Here is a 19,968-nt window from a genome sequence, read left to right on the forward strand (position 1 = left end):
AGCTCAAAAACAAATTCACCTCGAAATGTGCATTGAACTTTTGCGCTTGCTTTTCTCGCCGCCATATGAATGTTGTTTTCCCTTTTTCGTGGCTCGCTTTTTTGTAACCAATTCTAGTTGCACTCCGCAGTGATAACCCGCAGATGAACTCATGGGCGTTGGGCCTTCCACTTTGGAGGGGCACGCATTCCGAGTGGGCTGGTTGGTGGGTGGAATGGGGCACGAGCAGCTGACGCAGCTGATGTGTGTGTAAATGTTGCAGCTTGTAAACAAACGGCGGGCAAATAACGACAAAGTCGGAGACGAAACTCCAAAAATGTTCCTTATTGTTTGCTGTATTGACTTCATCGCTGGGCTTATCGCTAAGCGTTGTCAGATCGAATAAACATTCACATGTACATACATGGGGTGAGTGTGGTGGTATCTGCAGTGGGGCCTCCCTATGACGAACTCTTTGTTAGAATCCCACTAATATTAGTTGGACTTTTTGCTTTCATGCTAATTATTTTTGTAATAAAATGAGAAGAGAAGAAGTATAGAAGTAATTTAAGCTATGCTTGCCATCAAATTATTTTCATTAGTTCATAATATATTTCCTTAAACGATCCCCCTAATTGTTCCTAATTTTTAATGAGCTGGAACTTCTCTTGCGAATGGCAATTGGGCGGGGAAAAGCCTCCAGTAATCTTGACTCAAAACAGGAAGCACGCTTATGAATTGGAAGAGTTGGAAGCCAACGCAACGGATCACAAGTCGGGGCTGGCCTAGAATGTGTGTCAATGGTGATAAGCAAATGCGAGGGTGGGAAAACTATTGTATAGATCTGAACGGACTCGTTCGATTCTGCTCGATTGAATACAGTTTGCATTCGTTATAGGGGTACTTGCGTGTCCCACTCCGCGTGGCCCACTCCTCCGAGTGTGCCTGCCATGACTAATTAAGTAACCAAAAAGTATGAAAAGAAGGCAGAAAGCTGCTCAAATTCTCAGCATTAAAACGTGCCGACAACTTTGTAAAGGCTGCCAGAAATGCACATTTTTATTTATATTCTCATACAAGTTGTTGGGACATGCTTTGGGGAGTTGGAATCGATGCGAAGGGTAACTCAGCTTGCACGTGGATTTGAGAGTATCTGTTGGGATAATAACAAATATCTTGAAACAACCTGAACATATTCAGGTACTATTATAATCTTTATTGTATTATATTTTTTAATTTTTTGCTAGACTTAGTAAATCGGGTATCCTAAAGCAACTGCAAATATACGTATTTAAAGATATCCCCAAGATATACCCGGACCAAAACAATAGGAATGAATGTGAATAGGTGGTTTTCTTGGCCTAAGCAATATAGATTTTTTTAGAAACTGAATTAGAGTACCACTGGGTGTGCTATGATGGGCTGGAGTTCGTATTCCTGCCATGTGCAGTTTCGATTCCCGGACTTTTCTGTCCGTGTGAGTCATGAGCATTAAGCATAAAACCGACATTTAGCTGATTGATCTTAATAAGAATTTGTGCGGCAGGGCGGATCATTCGGGCGGAGGATGGCTAACGGATCGCTGGGATCGTTGGGACGGGTCAATAACATTGTGCGGATGCCTCCTCCTGATTTTCCCCAAAGTCCTCCTATGGACTCCCGATTCCGAGTTCCCGAATTTGAGGGCGTTGCTGGGCTGCGCCTGCGCAACATAACAAACTTTGTGTTTGTTTCCCTCACTCGCTGCCAGTGCTCGTGTGCAGTTTTTAATAACTTTTGAGTGGAAGTCAGGAGTTTGGAACGCGAAGGAGCTGGGGCTGCCTTGTCGGAAATCTGAGTTTGCTTTGCTGAGTTATGGTGCACAGGGGGTTCGATTCATCAGACTTGGTGCGGGCCTGTATCTCTCAGATACTGAGAGACGATATATATCTGCGATTTGCACTTAGCCGGGCGCAGAACGGATGTCTGTGCTCGATTGTTAATTGAAATTTGTCGCCAAAAAGCAGCAGAATTTGCAAAACAAATTTCTGACCGAAGTGTCTGGCCTGTTGCATATTTCATATGTTTTGATTCTTGTCAAAGCTTTAGCTTTTTGGCGATTCCTCTGCAGATTTATGCGCAAGTGCTTAATCGAGGCTGGGATACAGTGGAGGGTGGAAAACTGTGCCAAAAACAGCAGCTTTCATTCAAAATCTACGCTAAAATGTAAGACTAGATCTAGCGTTTTTTCTTACATATTTCTTCTGAGAATATTTCGTGCAAACAAACAAAAACGCCATAAATCAATTCACTTTTATTTGACTTTTCGAGTGCATTTGATTTCTGCTCTCAGGGTGAGCAATTGCGCAACATCTACGTCGATTTTTGGCCGTCTAGCGAACAAATTAAATCAAGCTGCACGGCCGAACAAGAAATATAACCTGAATTCGATGTCTGCAGCTCAAATTAAATGCAATTAAACTGAAATTGATAGATAAATTCAAACGAATCCAGCTCCGTCCACTCCTCTGCTCCTATGATGGCACTTGACAGCTTCTCCTCCTCCAGATCGCCTTTTCGTCGTCCTTCAGACATCTCGAATTTCGTCTAGCTGAAGTCTACGCCTCTAAGGGGCTTAGAAAAAGGCCGAGTCTGAAAAAAGCCCCTGGGCTTCGGTTTCGGAGTTGGGGTTCGCCTGTCTGATCCCTGTCTGCTTTGGTGGCTCCTTTGTGCTCGGGTTAGATGTTAGTCAGGTTTGGACCTTTTTTTATGTTGTTTGGGTTGGTCTGCCGAAATGCTGGGTCTTTGTTTTGATTTCGCATTTGATATCATTTTTCGGCATGTGCAAAGGGGTCGGAGTGTGGGGGAATGTCGCTCTCCAGGCGGGATTTTGCATATATAATAAGCTGAACTTTAGAGCTGGCAATAAGTAGCGAGTCTGCTTTATGCTATTTAAATTAAATAAGTAATGTCATTATACAGTAAGAAGTACCGAGTTGCTTAACCATTTATATTATTAACAATTTAAATGCTAAGTGGAGTTGGATAAGATGATACTGTTTTCGAAAATGTATTTTCTGTTCAGAATTTTGTGCAATAGAATATTTTATTTATATGTTTAAACTGTTGTAAGGTAATGGAATTATATGGAAATTTTATTTCCCTATAGTCCTAAGTAGCTCAATTACATGGTAGTTAAAGGACTGTAGCTATTAACCATATCATTGATTACAATTGTTTGTACATGTATTAATCTCCTGTTTTAACTACTACCCATCGCAGCTAACAGTTTACAGATATTTTCATTTTAATTTGATATTGACTTTGATTATTTGTTATTGTACTGAAGATTTAAGCTCTTCAAGTACATTTCACAGCTAACTAGGTTAACTTACCCTCTTGTTATCAGAAACGTAACTACTGTGAGTTATTTCCATTCGTTTTTTTTTATTAAATTTTTATACTATATCCAAACTTTTTTGATGTGTGTGTTTTCGCGCATCTCTGGCGAAAATCACTCTTCCTCTAGCTCTCAATCTTTTGGCTGCCGAAAAAGTGGCCAGACGAATGTCCACATGTGTTGTGTGTGCAGTATATAGTATCTGATGTCTGGACTTTTATTGTATGGCTGACCTTGAATTTATGGAAATTGCATAAGTGGGAACAACTTTGTCATATTAAGAAATGTACTGGAACGAAGAGAGCCATAGAAACCCGCAGGCAGCGATGGTGACATAAACGACCAGACCTTGGCATTGTGTTGAAGGACTGTGAATCAAATTATTCGAGGAAGTAGCTTGAATTATGGCCCAAGGGGGCACTTTGAATTTATGAGTATTCAGGATATTAAGATTGTCTTTTTTCGCCGACCACATCCATCTTCCACACCCCGAAAACCATCCGAAATCCGCTTCCTGCTGCCAAATAATTTACAACTTGCGAATGCGATGCACAGGCTATGGGCAGAAACAAATAATGATCAGTCGCACATAATGCATGCATATATCCATGGGCATATCGATAACCCTTATCAAGTGTGCGGCATCGCGGCCGAAAAATACAAATTATGCTTAACAAAAACAGAAGAACATAAGCCCACATAACTCAATGGTTTCGGAATACTCTAACTTACACTGAAGTGAGAAATGCTTACCCACAAATGAACTTTATGAGGTCTCCTTGAAACATTTTAAACTAGTATATTTTTCAAAATTCTAGAATTTTTTAAGGTAATGTTATAAAACGAACTCCTAATAAGTGTACGAAAAGTGCAAATTTGTTGTACCTACTTAAGTATTCATAAGTATATACGTGGTTATAGCCTCAGTGTGTGTGCGGTTGGTCGCCCCAAGCCTCCAAAGGCGTGGTGGGCGTGGCACTTTCGAGTCTGGGCAACCCATCCAATCATGACTCTCACAAGCTCTTTCAAAAATTAGCCCACCTTGAACCTGAGTTTATCAAATTGCAGTCATTTGTGTGTGGTTTTTATAGTACTTTCAAATAACTGAGTTTATTTCGAGTTTTGATCGAGTTTTTCACTTTCAGCCAATTTGAGGATATTTGAAGAGATGTTATGTACATATCATAAAAGGTAGTCAGTTCGTAAAATGGATTTATTATACAGAATGGGCTTAAGAAAACAATACACTTTAAAATATTTGTAGATCCCAAACAGCGTTTGCCCTCACTAAATCGACAAAATTTGATGTAATTCGAGTAAAATTAAGAATCAGTGCGACATTCAAGAGTGACTAAATTATTGTTCAGAATGACCAAGGGCGTGAGGATTTCCAACGATGGATTGCCTGGCCTGCCGAATGAAAGGCTATATGCTCGAGGAACCAGCGATTCGCGCCAGAAGTCTCAGAAGAAGTGCTCCAGGCCATCCAGGAAGCCACTGCAATCGCTACAAACTGCCGATCGGAGCACTAGCTCCTGCAGCCTGAGGTACAAGGGAAGTCCGCTCTCCGAGGTAGAACTGGGTGTGCTGGTGCAGCAGGATTGTAAGGCGGAGAAGCATCACACCGACCGCCAGAACTTGGCGGACATAATCCTGATGCAGGCTCGTCGCATCGAGAAGCAGCAGCGCGAAATGCACAGAATAAAAGCGCACTATGAGCGCCAGGTGTCCACCATCAAGAACAATGCCATCATGCTGGAATCCCATCTGCAGAAGGTGCTGGCGAGTGTCGAAAGGGATCGGGCCAAGCGGATGGGCCACCACTGCCAGGACATGTTCGGGGCCGTGGAGAGGCTGCAGAAGAGCGACATCCAAGTGAAGCAATCCAAGCCGCAGTCTGTGGCCAGCCAACTGCTGATCCAGTATCTCCACTCCAAGGCAATTTCGCATTCGACCAAGAACTCCAATAAAAACACAGGTAACTACAGGAATATGTTGTGATTCGTACCCATGTATTCCTGTATGTACATTGTGTTTTCAATGGGTTTTCTGGTCAGTTTAAATTATCAATAAAAGACCAGTTGCATCTTACACATTACATCTTAATTCAATCTTAAAAGGATACTTAATGCATAAAATATAATGTTTAATAATAACGCCCAATAATAAGGGTGCAATGAATGATCTAGTATTTTAAAATAAACTGATATAGCATGGTTTGGAACACTATAAATATAGTAATCACGTGTGCAGGTGCTAAGCAGTCATTTATTTAAAAATATCTGGAATCATAACAACCTTTTATTTCATTTTTAAATGTCAGGTCCCCACTGAAAGCCCTCAAAATCCCAACAGACATTCCGATCCGGAAGCTATTTTTCAATAGACGACAAGCAGTGTGTTTTGGACTACCAAAATTTAATTCGTCCAGCCCGATGCCGTACCACGACCGGGCCAAAGCCCGTTTGGAAAACGAGGTGGTTCTCCTGCGACGCGAGGTGGCCTCACTGCGCTCCAGGCATATCCAGCATCGTAAGTATCGACAGGAACAGGCGGTTCTACAGGCGCGCTTGGAGCAGGAGATCCAGCTTCTACAGAGGGAACTAGCCGCAGCTCAATTGCATCGCAATGAGCGGGAGTGCGGTGGAGCCGAACAGTGTTCCCGCTTAAACCATCAGGTGGAGAAACTGGACGAGCACGTGGTTAAGCAGGAGAAGTACATTGCCTTCCTGGAGGAGCAGATCAATCACACACGTAACAAGTACCAGCAACGGATGACCGATGTCCGGCAGAATGCCGAACTGGTGGAAAAGGAGCTGAAGCGGGTGCGCCGCGAGATTAAGGCCATTACCGAGCAGGCTGGAGCAGTGGACAGCCTGCAGCAACAAGTGGGTTTCCTCAGCGCCAAGCTGGATCGCCGGAACGCCATCATCTCCAAGTACGAAGCCCAGCAGGATGAAATCATAACTATCATGGCCAGTCTCCAGAAGCAGAAAGATAAAATTAGGCGTGATCAGAAGATCCATATCTCCCATGACGACAAAGCTGATTCCAGTTCGCTGCCCTCTGAACAGCCACTTCTTCTAAAGCCGTGTCTACAGAAGACGAGTGATCGAAAGAAACAGCGCAAGCAACTCAAGTTTCGCGAAGGTGTTAAGGAAGATTCCAGCTCGACAGATCCTGATAAGCCACCAGATTTTGAGGCGAGTCACAAGCCCTCAAAAAGCGCCTCCCTCAAGTTAGTCAGTCTATCCTCTGCGCTGAGAAGTAAGTTAAGTAACCAGGAACAGCCAACTGTCGACCAATGATCTGAAGTCGTGCCCATTTTCTGATGGATACTCAAATTTATGGTTTTTAGATCAGCTTTTACCAAAATTTCCTCTGTAACTGAATATCTTTGTTAAAATTTGTATGTACATACGTACAGAATTCTCATATAAACAGTGAACTAAACTTCCGTGAACGGAACTTCAGTCAGCACTTCGTTTTCGACGGGCGTCGGAGTTCCTAGAACTCCCGATTTACAAGTTCATTGACAAGCTGCTGGATTATCCATTCAGCAGTATGGAATCGGGTTAACGATCCGGCTTAATGGATGGGTTTATTTTGATTCAATTTGTGTGCTAAGCAAATGCTCCACTGCTTTCGGTATTGGGAAAGCTTAAGTGATCCGATGATGTAATGAATACACAAAAATATGCTTAAGCCTATTCTTGTAGTGCAGATTTCTACAAAATGCATACGTTCACAGTCAACATGTGTGGAACTAAGATGCAGATGTAACTCTTTTGATTTTCTTCTTCTTATTCAGGTGGGTGGTCGAATCGGATGATTGATAATACAAGTTAGAAATAAAGTATCCACCATTTCTGAGGTAAAGTAGGGAATCCTTATGAGACAATGCGAAGACTGCGGCAGTTCCAGGATTGTCGGTCAACGTTTAAGGATATTTATGGGATCCCCATGTTCGTATGAACAACACTAATGAAAGGAAGAGGTAGACTTGGCTTAGTGGGTATTACAGCCCGGTCTATTAGCAGCAGGTAGTGCTGCTATTTCTAGCCCTGCAATCAAGTCACGTTCGCTGGGTGTTCTAATGCAATATTTTAGCATAAGAGCACGTACCGCAGCATTGCATAAATTCTGAAACTGCCGGGCAATGAGTCAGTACGGGATTGCAGAACGGAGCTAGCTGAAGTCGGGCGCCTATTGAATTCTAATGCTGCACCAGGAAGTGCGTGCAGACATTGGGCAATCAATCGGCGGTCAATTGGAGTCGTTTGTGGATAGCAATTGAGTGTGATTGGATATGGCTTCTGCTGCGGCAATTGGGGCAAAAGTTCAGCAGTTCTTGGACGAGAAAGCCGGTTCTAAGTAGCACTTGGAATAAGCTATCTTATCGGAAGACAGGTTGCCATGAATCACAGTCGCCTAATGATGAAATTAACCAATTCTGGGCTCGATTTATATATTTTTTTTGCATGTTCCGTGGATGGTTCGGGGCAGTCAAACCAGTTCACCCGGCCTTCGAAAACAATTATATTTGGGGTTGGGCGTGTTGTTGTGCAAACACCTCCGAAATAAACCGACGACCCTGAGACTGAAAAATCACGAGTATGTGTACTAGCACCCAAAATATTACACACATAATGTGCGTGACGTCACTGTCTCGGGGGTGCTCCAAAAACCATAGAACTGAAACAAATACAAGGTGGCTTGAAGTAGTTATTATTAGTCCTTAGCGTACATTACATTATGAGATAGATTAAACATTAAATTAGATCCATCTACGTGCCAGAAAAGCTGCGAAAATTGTTTTTCAGCAGCAGGACCACGAAGAAAATGCCCACGGCAATCGACAGAAGCTGCACGTTGACCACCTTCGAGTCCACCAGGGCTTGCAGCATGTTGTAAATACTCTCGCTGCGCACTTCGTTGCCGCAGCAGTCCATTAATGAACTAATATCGAGTAATAACTAATTAGAACGCCAATATTTTGTTTGCAAACAGCTGGTCGGGGGCTAGTGGTGGGACTATTTATTTTTCTCAGTCATCGATTGTTTCCATTCTCTGGGCAACTCTAGTGGGTGAGTGTCTTGGCTAACAGATACAGCAAACTGGCTGTCAACCGTTAAAAATATTAATAATTTAAATAATGTTAATAATAATTTAAAGTATCATACCATATTGTTGTAAGAGTCAGTAGTTCTAACAAATTCATACGTTGGCCCTAATTCTATTTGGAGACATTGAAGAGAGCGTTAGCTTGGGCTCGAACCCGCACTGGAGAACAGCTGATGCTGCTTCGCTAGAAAAACAAATTTTACAAAATTGTTTGGCAAACAGAGCAACAAAACTGATACAATTGCACAGAAACTTAAACTAATACCGTCTGAGTACAAAGCCGTTGATGTTTAGCCTTCCAGCAACCGAAACACACAACTCTCTTGAACTGTGGGTTTAGTTTTATTAATTAGTTTAACATAACTATCTGCTAGTTGGGACGCTTATTCGTCGTTCGCGTAGTCAGCGGGGTTCTTGCGCAGCAGGGCGGCGTGCTTGCGTTCGGTCAGATCGTAGATCAGGTATCCCACGATGAAGGCTAAAAGATTGGGTATTATTGTACGCCTTTATGGAAATCTCCAGCGGTGTACTTACGGGGAGTCACGATGAAGACGTTGGAGCGGAAGCGACGCACCATGTTGGGCAATCCTTTGCTGATCGCTCCGGCGAAGGCGCGCTGCTCGAAGGGCGACAGCTTGTAGGTGACGATGCCGTGCACCTTGGCCAGGTTGCCAAAGTGCTGGCCATTCAGGATCGAGGATAGACGCATGGTTGTGGGGCTGCGGGTGGGGAAAGCTTTGATTAGCAACCGCAGAGGAAGTGCACCAGGATTTGTATGAAGACACAGATCGTTATTATAAACATAATGGCCCTGCCCTGGTGGTTCTCCTATATTTGCTGCCCCCGGAGGTTATGTAATTATCGCACTGCTCCGCGGAAGAAGGCGGCCGAGTACGTCTAACAGTGGGCGCGATCTCTGCACTTTTGGCAGCCCATAATTGTGCATATTTTTAGAGCCAGCACCTGTCATTGCACCGAATATGATGCAAAATTTTTACCTTGAAATTTGACTTTTACGCTGCAAATTTGTCTCGACTCGTCTCACCAGTGTGACCGTGGACGGACCGCTTGAACATGCCAAACAGTTAGGCTTTATTTTTGAAAAATGTCGTAAATGTGCCACAATTTAAGGTTGATGTCTTGGCAAAAGCTTAGTGCAGGCGACAACCGGCCTCAGCTACTTTTGTAGACTTTCTGCGTGGACATAAACCTAATTTGCGATTGCTTTTCTCAATTTATGGGTTTTATTAATTATTAGAGAATTCTCATTGCAATGTTTTATAAAAATATATAATGATGAAGTACTTTGTACAATTGATTATTGAATTCAATGGATAGGCATAAAATCTTACCTTTGCAGTAACAGAAAATGTGGTCGGTATACAAACTTAAATTTCGTGAACGAATCGAATATATTTATTTAATACTTATGGTATTGAAATATCTAGGGTTACTTATCTCTCTTTAATTTTGCGTATTTTGTGTGATTAGGCACAAAGTATTCAAGCTTTGCCTTTAGAGATTGGACACTCATCTTAATGTATGTAAAATATTTTATAAATACTTTTAAAGTATTCAAAATGCAAATGACTAAAATGAGTTTTCATGCAAGAATATTTTTCGAGCAGAACTAGCATTTAAAATATTGAGATAAAGTTAGTTTATTCCTTTATCAATGATTAACATTTATACAGCTATGAGATGATGCATCTTACAATTTAACAATTATTTGCGCGAGCAGGACTACACAAATAGACAAGATTTCACATAAACGGCGGCATCCGCGCACATCCGCTTACAAAACATAGACAAAGGTCCAATACAGGGCGTTGAAGGCCAGGAACATGGCCGGGAAAAGGAACCGGGAGCGCCGGTCTATCCACATGGCGATCTCCTGCGGTGTCATGGTGGTGAAGGTGGGCGGCGTGTCCTTTTTGTCCTTGTCCACGTCCACGATGTGATCGTTGTTCGTGCGCGCACTGCATATAGACACGGTATCGGCCTCGGCGCACTCCGTCCTTATGATGGGTAAATTGGGCTAAGGACATTCGAAAGGATGAAATGCATATCCTGGTGATATCGACAGCGCTCTGGAACACTTACATGTACTGTCAGATAGTTGTTGAAGCCCTGATTCACGGTGCCATTGCCATTGCGCACGCTCTCCGTGCTGGAAACAATGTTGTCCAAGCTGGAACACGATCTCGCCCTGGATTCGTTGCTCAAACTGCCGCCAATTTGACGACGGGCCGGGCGTGGTGTCAAAGTGGATTTTATGATGTACTTGCTGTTGACCTTCTTCAGCTCGATGTTCTCCTTGCGGCGCCAAATGGTGTTCACAAAGGCGAACTCCACCAGGCTGCCGAAGATGAAGAAGGTGCAGCCCAGGAACCACACCTCCGACACCTTTATGTAGCTCACCTTGGGCAGGTTCTTGCTCTGCGACGAGGACAGCGTGATGAACGACAACATGGTGCTGGTTCCTAAGGTATGGACAATTTGTAAAAATAGCTAGTTAGTAAATTCCTTCTCTGAAATGGGTGCAACTCTCTATATAAAAGTGGAACAATCCCTTAATTAAGGCAATATTTTATTACCAGTGACTCAACATAGCGTATGGGCAATGTTGTATATAAATATTACACATACGCAGTGTGCGGCTGGTCAGTAAATAAATTATTGGTTTTGAACTGATGTTTTAATGTAACTTTGTTATATTTTTATTGATTTACCCAGCATAATCCTCGGAGGCGACGCATCCGCCTGCAGCCAAAAGGACACCCAAGAGATAGCCACGATCATCATGGAGGGCAAGTAGTAGTCGAGCAGGTAGAAGCCAATTTCTCGCTTCAGATTGACCGTGAAGCTCAGCGAACTATAGTTGCCAGCTGCATTTAGAGGGTATTTAGTGTTTAGAAAGAGTTCTGCCAGAAACAACTCATGTGCTAACCAAAAGCTCCATGTCGCAGATTGTCCCCATCCGACTCCACTATCGTGGTGTTGTGCCAGAACTGGGCCATGTTGTACTCAGTGAGTCTCATTTCCGGATCGAAGGAGATGGGCGTGTGGGGCTCCCACTCCAGAATCAAATCGGAAGTGTTGTACATCCCTGATATGGGTAAGGTAAGTAAATATATATCCCTTTAGATGTTATGAGGAGGCCAGCATCACTTACAGCTCTCCAGGACCGTGGAGCAGAACTGCTGGTCGAAGGGGAACTTCTGGAAGTTCATCCAGCAGTAGAGACTGGCCTGCATGCGCGTGGAGATGATCACGTTTCCCTCGGGCGAAAGCGAGGTCAGGACGTCCTTCTCGTCCGTGCCCAGGATGCTGGACTCTCGCTCGTTGGCGAAGAAGATGTGCGGCAGCCAGAGGCGTTCGCTCAGGTGCTTCTGGCCCAGAATGTTGTCGCTGCGATTGAAGGCCTTGTACGCCAGCCGCTTGTCCTGGAATCGCAGCTGCAGCAGCGCGTGCATCTTGAACTGCAGCAGGTCGGAGTTGAGGTTCTGCAGGAAGTACACGTAAATCCGCGTCTTCACCACGATGGGCAGGCGCTTTCCGTCCGAGTCGTATTCTGCGCAAGGAAACTAAGTAAATGAAACTACCTTCTATAGATGAGATTATTGAAAATACCAAATGGTCTTTCCAGTCGATCATAGCGGCAGACATGTGTTAACCGCTGGATGAGTTGCGTCTGTTGCAAGCTCCCCGCGTCCGCCATAGAAGGACACTCCTCTTCCTCTGCGTTGACCCTAAAAAAGGTAACAAGATCATTGTTGTTTCTCAGATGAACCCCTTTTGGGACATCCTACTTCACTTAATTTTTCAGATGCGAATGTACTTCAATGATCGCCTTTGTGGAAAATATTAAACAGTAGCCTTCTAGAGATAACAACTTTAGCAAGTTGTAATTGTGCTGTTAATAAGAGGTTTGCTTTGAAAGCGATCTCAAATAACAGTATTTGGGGGCCTAAAGAACGTAACTACATTTCAAATCAAAATGGTATAACATGGACTTTTTGCCTCGTAAAATCAGTTCGAATTAAGTACAATTATTATTCTACTAAAAGCAGTTTGTTAAGCAACTTACAGTAGCACAGAAAGAAAGCTGAACACTTGACTAACTCCTGAAATCTGCGTCCAATTAAGCAATGATTCAATCTAGGAATATTTACAATCCCTAATTAGTGCACAGGAACTAAGGGATGCTGACTTTTTTTGATTAACTTCGATTAAGTCTTTGAAAATGATTGAGTTTTCCGATAGCACTCAAAATGAGTTCACTCGGCTTCAGCTTTTTATGGGCGAGTTAGCCTGACTGAGCACTGAGCACCTTTAAGCAGCTGTGCAAGCTCATTTGCAGCTACCTTAAAATGTCAAACAGCAGAATAAATGACTGAATAAAAATAAATAATAGCAAAATATTTGTCTCCTCATATGGCGCTCGTTATTTAACTTGCATTTTATTTCGTTACTTCGGCTTGTATTTGCTTGCTTGCGCAACAACGAAGTGTTTTAATTCAATTAATCGAGTTGACCTGGTCCCTGGATTCGGCAGGAAACTAATTATAGCCCTGTTGATAAAGCGCTTAGATCTGTAACTTATCCGATAAGAAAACTTCACAGTTCCGCGACCTTTCGCGCACATCAAAGGAGGAACGCCGACTGTAAATAAGTTTCGGTACGTTTCCTTCTGCACCTTCGAGAAAATCTTAATTAAATTCTAATCTACAGGTTTGTTTACGCAAATCGGCAGAGATTTATCAGGGGCTTTGGGGGAATCCTATAGTAGAACACCTGGAAAAACCTACGCATGTGAGATTTCCCAAGGGAAACGGTTACAGGAAATGTTAAAAAGCAAAGTTACCACATTTTTAATGCGTAACCCTTTTTTATCGGCCCCCATGTAAACATTTTCTCGCGAATCTCTTTGGGCAACGTTATCAGACAACCTTTTTAAAGTACCCTATCAAAATGATCTAGATGGGAACTTTCGACGAAGCGTTGTTTACTCAATTTGACTATATCTGTTGACATCTTATGTTTATGTTTAATTGCGTGTTTAGTTTTAACTTTTGGCAGTGGCTTAATACACATATACGAGATGGAAATTTTTGGCAATACTTGTATACAGTAATTTCCAGAAAAGAATATGTTAGCCTTCTTCTGCGGAGAGCAAAGGTCTCATCAAGCGAAGGTGCAATGATTGATAATTTTTGGGAAAGTTACTTCTACTTTGGGGAAAAAGAAACGTGAGAGCAAATTATCGTCTATATTTAGACAGTTCTACCAAAATGTATCTTTATCGGAGCTTTGCTTGAGATACACGGACATGTTTATTTGAATGATTTATAAGATGTATTGCGTGCTGGTTGTTTCGCGGTCAAAACTTACCCAACTGAAGTCCATATGCTGGAGACTAAGATACAGATACAGATCGGATACAGATGCATCATGTGGCTGGTTTTGGGGTTCACAACTGAAACTGTTTTACTTGATTTGGTGGGAGGTTTACAACTTTTGCCTTTGCTGGCCGCTAGCGAAATGATTCGATTTCGTTGGCTTGTCAAATTATATGCTCATGTTTCACACGATCTCCTCGCACATTCACTTCACACATTCACTTTGCAATTAATGCAAATCCACGCCGATCGGTGACTGCGAATTTATCTACGAATTTCCCGCAGTTCTCTCGAGGACGAGTCTGTCTGCCTGTCGCTCCGGTCTGCGTTCGTCGCAGGTTTGAGATCGCGCCGCGTTTGCGCCCTCTAGTAGTGGAGAAATACCAGGTACCGCTCTGCCTCTGCCTCTGGCTCTGCTTCTGCCTCTGCCGACGCCCCAAAACACACTGACTTGTAGGCGGAGAGGCGCTCGGCTTTTTTCGGGCCTGATAAGACCGGCAGATACGACACTCCGGCCTCCGGTCTTGCTCCCAAATCGCAACTCCCAACCGAACCACTCAATAGGAACAGCAGCAGCAGCAACAGCAACAGCAGCAACAGCAGCAGCAGCAGCAGCGATTGCAGCAGCAGTAGATATTGTTAGCTGGTCAAGAGCTGGAAGGCAATAGCGCAGGGTCGATTGGGGATCGGCTCACTTATAAGCATTCTATAGACCATATACTAGACGTACTCAGCCGCGTGCGTTTGCCACTCGGAGAAAAACTATTAAAGATATAGATACGCTTCACATCTGGATGTAAGGCGATATTTTCGACTGGTGGCTTCATTTGAAAAACTCAAACTTACCCGGGAAAGCTACACTTCTGTAGTCCACACCTATTCTTAATATTAAATTGGCCTAATATTACATATTAGTTCCCTTAGTTATTCAAAAAGCCTAAGTCGATTTCGTTGCCTTTAATAAATACGATCTTCAAACTGTATTCACTATATAATGGATGCAGGCAATGAAGGAAGGGTTTCCTGAACACGTACATATTTGCTTTTGAAATCTATCCTAACAAAATCAGCCAAATTAGTGTTTATCCATTAATTAGACTTTAACTAGGAATATAAAAGCAGAATTCAATTTAAGTTAAAGTTACATAATCTAAAACCATCTTTGGACTAGAAATACATTCGTGCTATGTGATAAGAAGGATAAAATAGGTGGTTTTGGGCATCTCGTACTAAGTTGAACTTTCAAATAAGAATGACTAACTTTAAACAGCACTTTTCCGCGGTGTACAAATCGGAAGCATCGCAGTTGCGTCTGTCAGCAAACCGGTATCGAAGTTGCACCTCGGAAATGCACCGAATCAGAATAAATAATGGCAGCATTTATGAATCCGCTGGCAGTCGCACTTCGCGTCTTGTTTCCAAGCATTAGCATACATATCTCGGATATGTGTGTAAACCAGTGGATGGATGGATGGATGGATGATAAGTCATATGGGTAGGCTGTTTGATCAAGTGTCTAGCCACCCGCGCTTCTAATTAAGCCTGTAATGTTTGCACACGCTTTTGGCCTTGTTTGCGATCCATCGCTAGATCGGCAAACGATCGAATCCCACTTGGCACCCAGTGGGCACTCGAAGCTGGGTGGTGCAGGTTCAACAAACCCCCCATTGTCCCCAAGCGAAATCTATTCAACTCGCGATATCGGCGGAACAAGCGATCCTCCTGGTTGAACGATCGGGCCAAGGGATTATGCTCTGAGGTCGGATTGAACAGCTCCACACCCCAAAAGCCCATAATATCGTTAATAATAATGAGCTGACGAAGGCAAAGGCGAAGCTAAAGCTGCGACGTGACACAGAATTGAGAGTGTGACAATAATTGAATATATGACAAATGGCCAATAGCGGAATGAGTTAATATCGTTTTGTCAAACACAATTAGTTGGTAGTCTGGAACTTGAGTGGTTCGTGATTGACGCTGGTTATGTTTGAATGATTTATTCGTTGTTTCCCAGAGATCTACGGGCTAGACAACGGGTTTGGTTGGAATATCAAATAAAATTACCTGTAACCCTTGCTAAATTACTTTATTTGGTAGCTCTTCAACTGATGCTGTTTGGCAATAGATATTTTATAAATTTTTTATCGGTTATATTTCTTAAGGCCTCTTTGATAGTAAATATTATAGAATGTGTATACTTGTAATCTTAAGTTGCTAAGTAAAGTAAATATTTTTTTATATTGTATGTGGTCCATTTACTTGCGTAAATGGACTCGCCGGACTTCTCTCACTTCTCACCTCTTATCGGGTTTTTTTTAGGAACTTTAATTAAATGAAATTCTCGTGGCTGAGCAAATTTGAACTGCGAATATTTAACAAGAAGGCTTATTTAATTATTGTTCGCATTGCCAAGGCAAACAAGCACTTGTGCTCTATTTGGCCAATTTGGGCGAGGGAAGAGCAGAACTTGGCCCCAGCTTATCACCCATTTGCGCCTGTTTACCGGAGTCATTGCCACGGAAAATGGAATATGTGAATCCGATGGAGGTGTTGCTTGCCGGGCCGTTTGGAGGTTATATTGATATTTGCGCCGATTTTGTGGGTCGCTGGCAATGGGTTTTGTGTGTTTGCCCCAAATATGGCACCTCAATGGGCGCATCCACTGGATCCTGGTAAGCACGTGCTCGCGACGACGTTCGTGACGCGGTTCGATCTTTGAGGTTCCTTGAGATCTCCGATCTGCGGCTTTATCTCACCCGCAGATGAGTCACCTGCACCCCGGCTGACTTGGGGGGACTGAGGTGGAAGATTCTTTATCTGGAGACAACCACATCTGCTCCCTGGCAGGCAGTAGACAGTTGCTTGTGTTTGGGTCGTCTTGGCCAATAAACAAGCGAAAAGTTTAATTAATTAGGAACATGGTGGGGCTATGTAAATAGAAGCCAGCGTCAGTGGCACTCGGCAAATATCATAAATAGAATGGCAAATAAACAAATAATCGAAATTAAAAAACGTGTAGTATTACCGCGGAGATAATCACAGCACAGTCGCAGTCTCAAGTGGGTGTCTAAATTTAATGCGATGACAGCCAAACGAACCGAGATGGTCAGAAGGCTCTATCTCTCGGTACTTTTTCGCTTTTTAACTGGCTTTTAATAATACTTGGACTGGGCTATCTGACTCCTGGTACCCAAATTGTGGCACTAAACTGTTATCAGTTGCCGGCGTACGTTCGCCTTCAGTGACGTCTTTGGATTCTCATTCGCTGCGCCGCCTAAAGCAAGGTTTAATATTTGCTCTTGCCACTGGGGCGTATGCGTAACGTGCTGTCACAGCGAAAGCTGCTGTAAAATGCCAACCATGGCGGGCTGACTCAGCTGAAGTAGGAGCAACGCTGGCTGAGATTTTTATCGCCGTTCGGTTGAACAAGTCGGCCATCTTTTCTATAACAATCACCAACCTTCAGCGAGCAGAAAAGAAGTACAAGTGATATCAAAACAGTTGTGTGGGAGAATTTTCGCATGTCTGACATGTCATAAATAGAGTAAAGAACCCTTCTCACGTGCTTGGAAAAGAGTCATAGTTGTGACAGGTTTCCCGGTTTTTTAGCTGACCAAATGCAAATATTAGATCTAAATACAAGATCTAATAATCTGAGCTGGCGCAAAAACCGGACCGGTAGTGGGATAATAAATCAGTTTTCTTTGCACCGCTCTGTTTGGGGAGTGTGCTCTGACAGACGACTTACGTGGACACGAAAAGATCTTAATTAGTAGAGCGCAAAAAGCGTCTCAGTGCGATATTTATAGAAGCACATATCACTGAAGTAACTACACCGAAAAAAGTCAGAATACAAAATTGAACAATCACGCTTTCATTTCATTATTTAGAAACCTTCAGTCCTATGCTCTTTTCTTCCAAATCTATAATTACTTGTAGGATATCAACCGTGCACCGATTCATATTGGACTCATACAGGATATACATCTTTTAGATCTCTGCTATTAAAAAACTTTTACCGAGTTCGACTCTTGTATAAACTTTTACGTCGACCTGTCAACATTATTAGGAGGTAATCCTCTTTATCTTACTACTACTTTTATGTACTGAATATTAAACTGCAGTTTCTTCTCGTGCACCCTAATGAACACATCATCGTTTTAGGTGCGATCTTACCGCCTACCAGGTAGAATTGTTTATTTCTAAACTGGACTTTCCAGTTCGATGCGTTTCAGTACGTCGAGAACAGATCTATAGTCGCTTATCCGCTGGCGAGCGGATCGAGGAATACCGACACATTACAACGACATTATTCAATAGGCTAACTATGAGCTAACACGAAAACAGCCTGCCATTGAAGAGCAGTGGGTTAAGTTACTTCGCCGGACTGGACTCCGCGCCACCGGCGATGGCTGGGGATTGGGCAAAGTCCTGGAACGTGTCCTTGACCTTCTTGAGACCCCTGCCCGCGTAGCAGGGCAGCATGTGGATGAAGCGGAAGGTGTTCTTCACACCCTCGTTGTAGTAGTGCTTGGCCAGGAAGCGCATCTCGCCGGTTCTGGGCAACTGTGGTACTTCGAAGGGCAGCTGCTTCTCCAACTTCTGGACATGCGGGCGCAGCTCCGACTTTATATCGTTGTACAGCTTGTCCGTCTGGTCAGAGTCGCCCCAGATGCCCACCTTTCGTGTGTAGTAGACGGTTCCGGCCACTAGACCGCCGCGCACCAGGAATCTGGAAAGGATTCGCAGAGTGTCAAGCTTACGTAAGCCTCAAGCAAACGCATTCGGACTTACCCAAGAACCATGTTGATTCGTTTGTTTTGGGGAAGAGAGAGTGATAGTCAGTTGCGGTCTTTAGGTGTATCCAAACAATAGCAGTCTGGTCGTTTTCGTTTAGAACTTTGGGAAAATTCCTTGTTTTTCTACCTCATATTATTGTCGGAGTGACCGTGTTTGCCTAGCCGTTGAAATCTGCTGGTGAAGAGTGACCATTTTCTTCTAAATGTCATGATTGAGCGAGGTCCCAAACCATTATAGGTAACTTGACTACCTGCCTAGCACAGCTTCACACCAAATTAAAACACGAATTGAAAATGTACCTTCCTTGAAAATATTGTGTACCGGGTATTAATTAATAATAATAAAAATGAATTAATGGATATAATCAAAATTCCATTTATTATTTGTATATTAACCATATCCTAAACACTGTTTGCTTGTTTAAATAATTATTTAATTCCTTTCAACGTACATTATTTGTATAACTTTAATACTAATACTCACCGGTCTTATTACATTATTTTACTATTTATAAATTACTATTCGACAGGACTATTTTACCATATCATATTCAAGAGTGAGTTTGACCTTTTGGTCTTTTGAGCTTATTCCCTTCCACTTTAAATCTTTATTGGTTTTATTGATTTAGTATATTTAGACTACACATAATTTAAAATATTTTAGTAGAAAGTTGCCTAACAGATTTTCCATCTTTAAAAAGTAGGACGAAAAAAAAATATTTAAATTGACCCATTTTACCCATTTATTTTAGTATAACATATAAATAAATCTATTAAAACATCGATCAACCACCTTAATGGCTATTCGTATTACTTATGTATGTACGAGTATGTACATGAAGAACTGAATCTTATGTTTTAGAAGGAATACCATATGTATACCATTAAATAAAAGATACAAATATCATAGACATATACTTAAATGAAAAAGATGGAACGTACATTTTGTAAGGATAGGAATGTTGTTGGTATGGTTGGTACTGACTATCATCCCTTAGAGAAACTATGGTACCAGCTTAGTTTATTTGAATATAGTCAAATAAGTTGAAGAAAAGTGTGAGCACAACTGCACTTTCGATCTAAATCATTCTCAGAAAGTGTCTGAGATTTTTACGAGCTAAGTTGAAGTGATATGAATGAAATCGTGAGAAGTCCCCTGATTAGCGCCGCAACGTACTGCAGTTATTGTTCGCCTAATCAGGGAAGCGTCCTAGTCCGTCCTAGTTGCCGGCTTATCCAAGGAGGCTTCCGCCTTTGTTTGCCCTGAAATCTCATTTACTCAACA

At 42.6% G+C, this 19,968-nt stretch overlaps 6 protein-coding genes across 6 annotated transcripts; 2 read left to right on the plus strand and 4 right to left on the minus strand.

Annotated features, from left to right (window-relative positions):
* Positions 1–4,613: 4,613 nt before the first annotated feature.
* On the plus strand, positions 4,614–5,449 carry LOC6546322. Its single transcript, XM_001972898.3, has one exon. It carries the CDS (start codon positions 4,727–4,729, stop codon positions 5,357–5,359), a length of 633 nt encoding a protein of 210 aa, XP_001972934.1. The 5' UTR covers positions 4,614–4,726; the 3' UTR covers positions 5,360–5,449.
* A 209-nt stretch (positions 5,450–5,658) lies between these two features.
* Positions 5,659–6,752, plus strand: LOC6546323. Its single transcript, XM_001972899.3, has one exon. It carries the CDS (start codon positions 5,794–5,796, stop codon positions 6,664–6,666), a length of 873 nt encoding a protein of 290 aa, XP_001972935.1. The 5' UTR covers positions 5,659–5,793; the 3' UTR covers positions 6,667–6,752.
* A 1,057-nt stretch (positions 6,753–7,809) lies between these two features.
* Positions 7,810–8,630, minus strand: LOC6546324. Its single transcript, XM_001972900.3, is given in 4 exon segments — positions 7,810–8,034; positions 8,037–8,053; positions 8,150–8,479; positions 8,542–8,630. Coding segments are annotated over 3 exon segments (216 nt in total). The 5' UTR covers positions 8,311–8,479; positions 8,542–8,630; the 3' UTR covers positions 7,810–7,996.
* Positions 8,631–8,771: 141 nt separating this feature from the next.
* LOC6546325 (cytochrome b-c1 complex subunit 8) lies at positions 8,772–9,692 on the minus strand. Its single transcript, XM_026977592.1, has 3 exons — positions 9,481–9,692; positions 9,017–9,201; positions 8,772–8,960 (listed from the first exon to the last, which is right to left on the minus strand). The coding sequence occupies exons 2-3, from the start codon at positions 9,189–9,191 to the stop codon at positions 8,866–8,868; spliced, it is 270 nt and encodes an 89-aa protein (XP_026833393.1). The 5' UTR covers positions 9,192–9,201; positions 9,481–9,692; the 3' UTR covers positions 8,772–8,865.
* A 435-nt stretch (positions 9,693–10,127) lies between these two features.
* On the minus strand, positions 10,128–14,418 carry LOC6546326 (glutamate-gated chloride channel subunit beta). The gene is made up of 7 exons (XM_001972902.3): positions 13,877–14,418; positions 12,116–12,234; positions 11,658–12,056; positions 11,433–11,591; positions 11,215–11,370; positions 10,586–10,965; positions 10,128–10,520 (listed from the first exon to the last, which is right to left on the minus strand). Exons 1-7 carry the CDS (start codon positions 13,936–13,938, stop codon positions 10,278–10,280), a joined length of 1,518 nt encoding a protein of 505 aa, XP_001972938.1. The 5' UTR covers positions 13,939–14,418; the 3' UTR covers positions 10,128–10,277.
* Positions 14,419–18,042: 3,624 nt separating this feature from the next.
* On the minus strand, positions 18,043–18,878 carry LOC6546327 (MICOS complex subunit MIC13 homolog QIL1). Its single transcript, XM_001972903.3, has 2 exons — positions 18,679–18,878; positions 18,043–18,616 (listed from the first exon to the last, which is right to left on the minus strand). Exons 1-2 carry the CDS (start codon positions 18,687–18,689, stop codon positions 18,259–18,261), a joined length of 369 nt encoding a protein of 122 aa, XP_001972939.1. The 5' UTR covers positions 18,690–18,878; the 3' UTR covers positions 18,043–18,258.
* Between the last annotated feature and the right edge of the window lie 1,090 nt (positions 18,879–19,968).

The sequence above is a fragment of the Drosophila erecta genome, unplaced genomic scaffold, assembly GCF_003286155.1.
Source record: "Drosophila erecta strain 14021-0224.00,06,07 unplaced genomic scaffold, DereRS2 tig00000021-arrow-pilon, whole genome shotgun sequence".
Taxonomy (NCBI): domain Eukaryota; kingdom Metazoa; phylum Arthropoda; class Insecta; order Diptera; family Drosophilidae; genus Drosophila; species Drosophila erecta.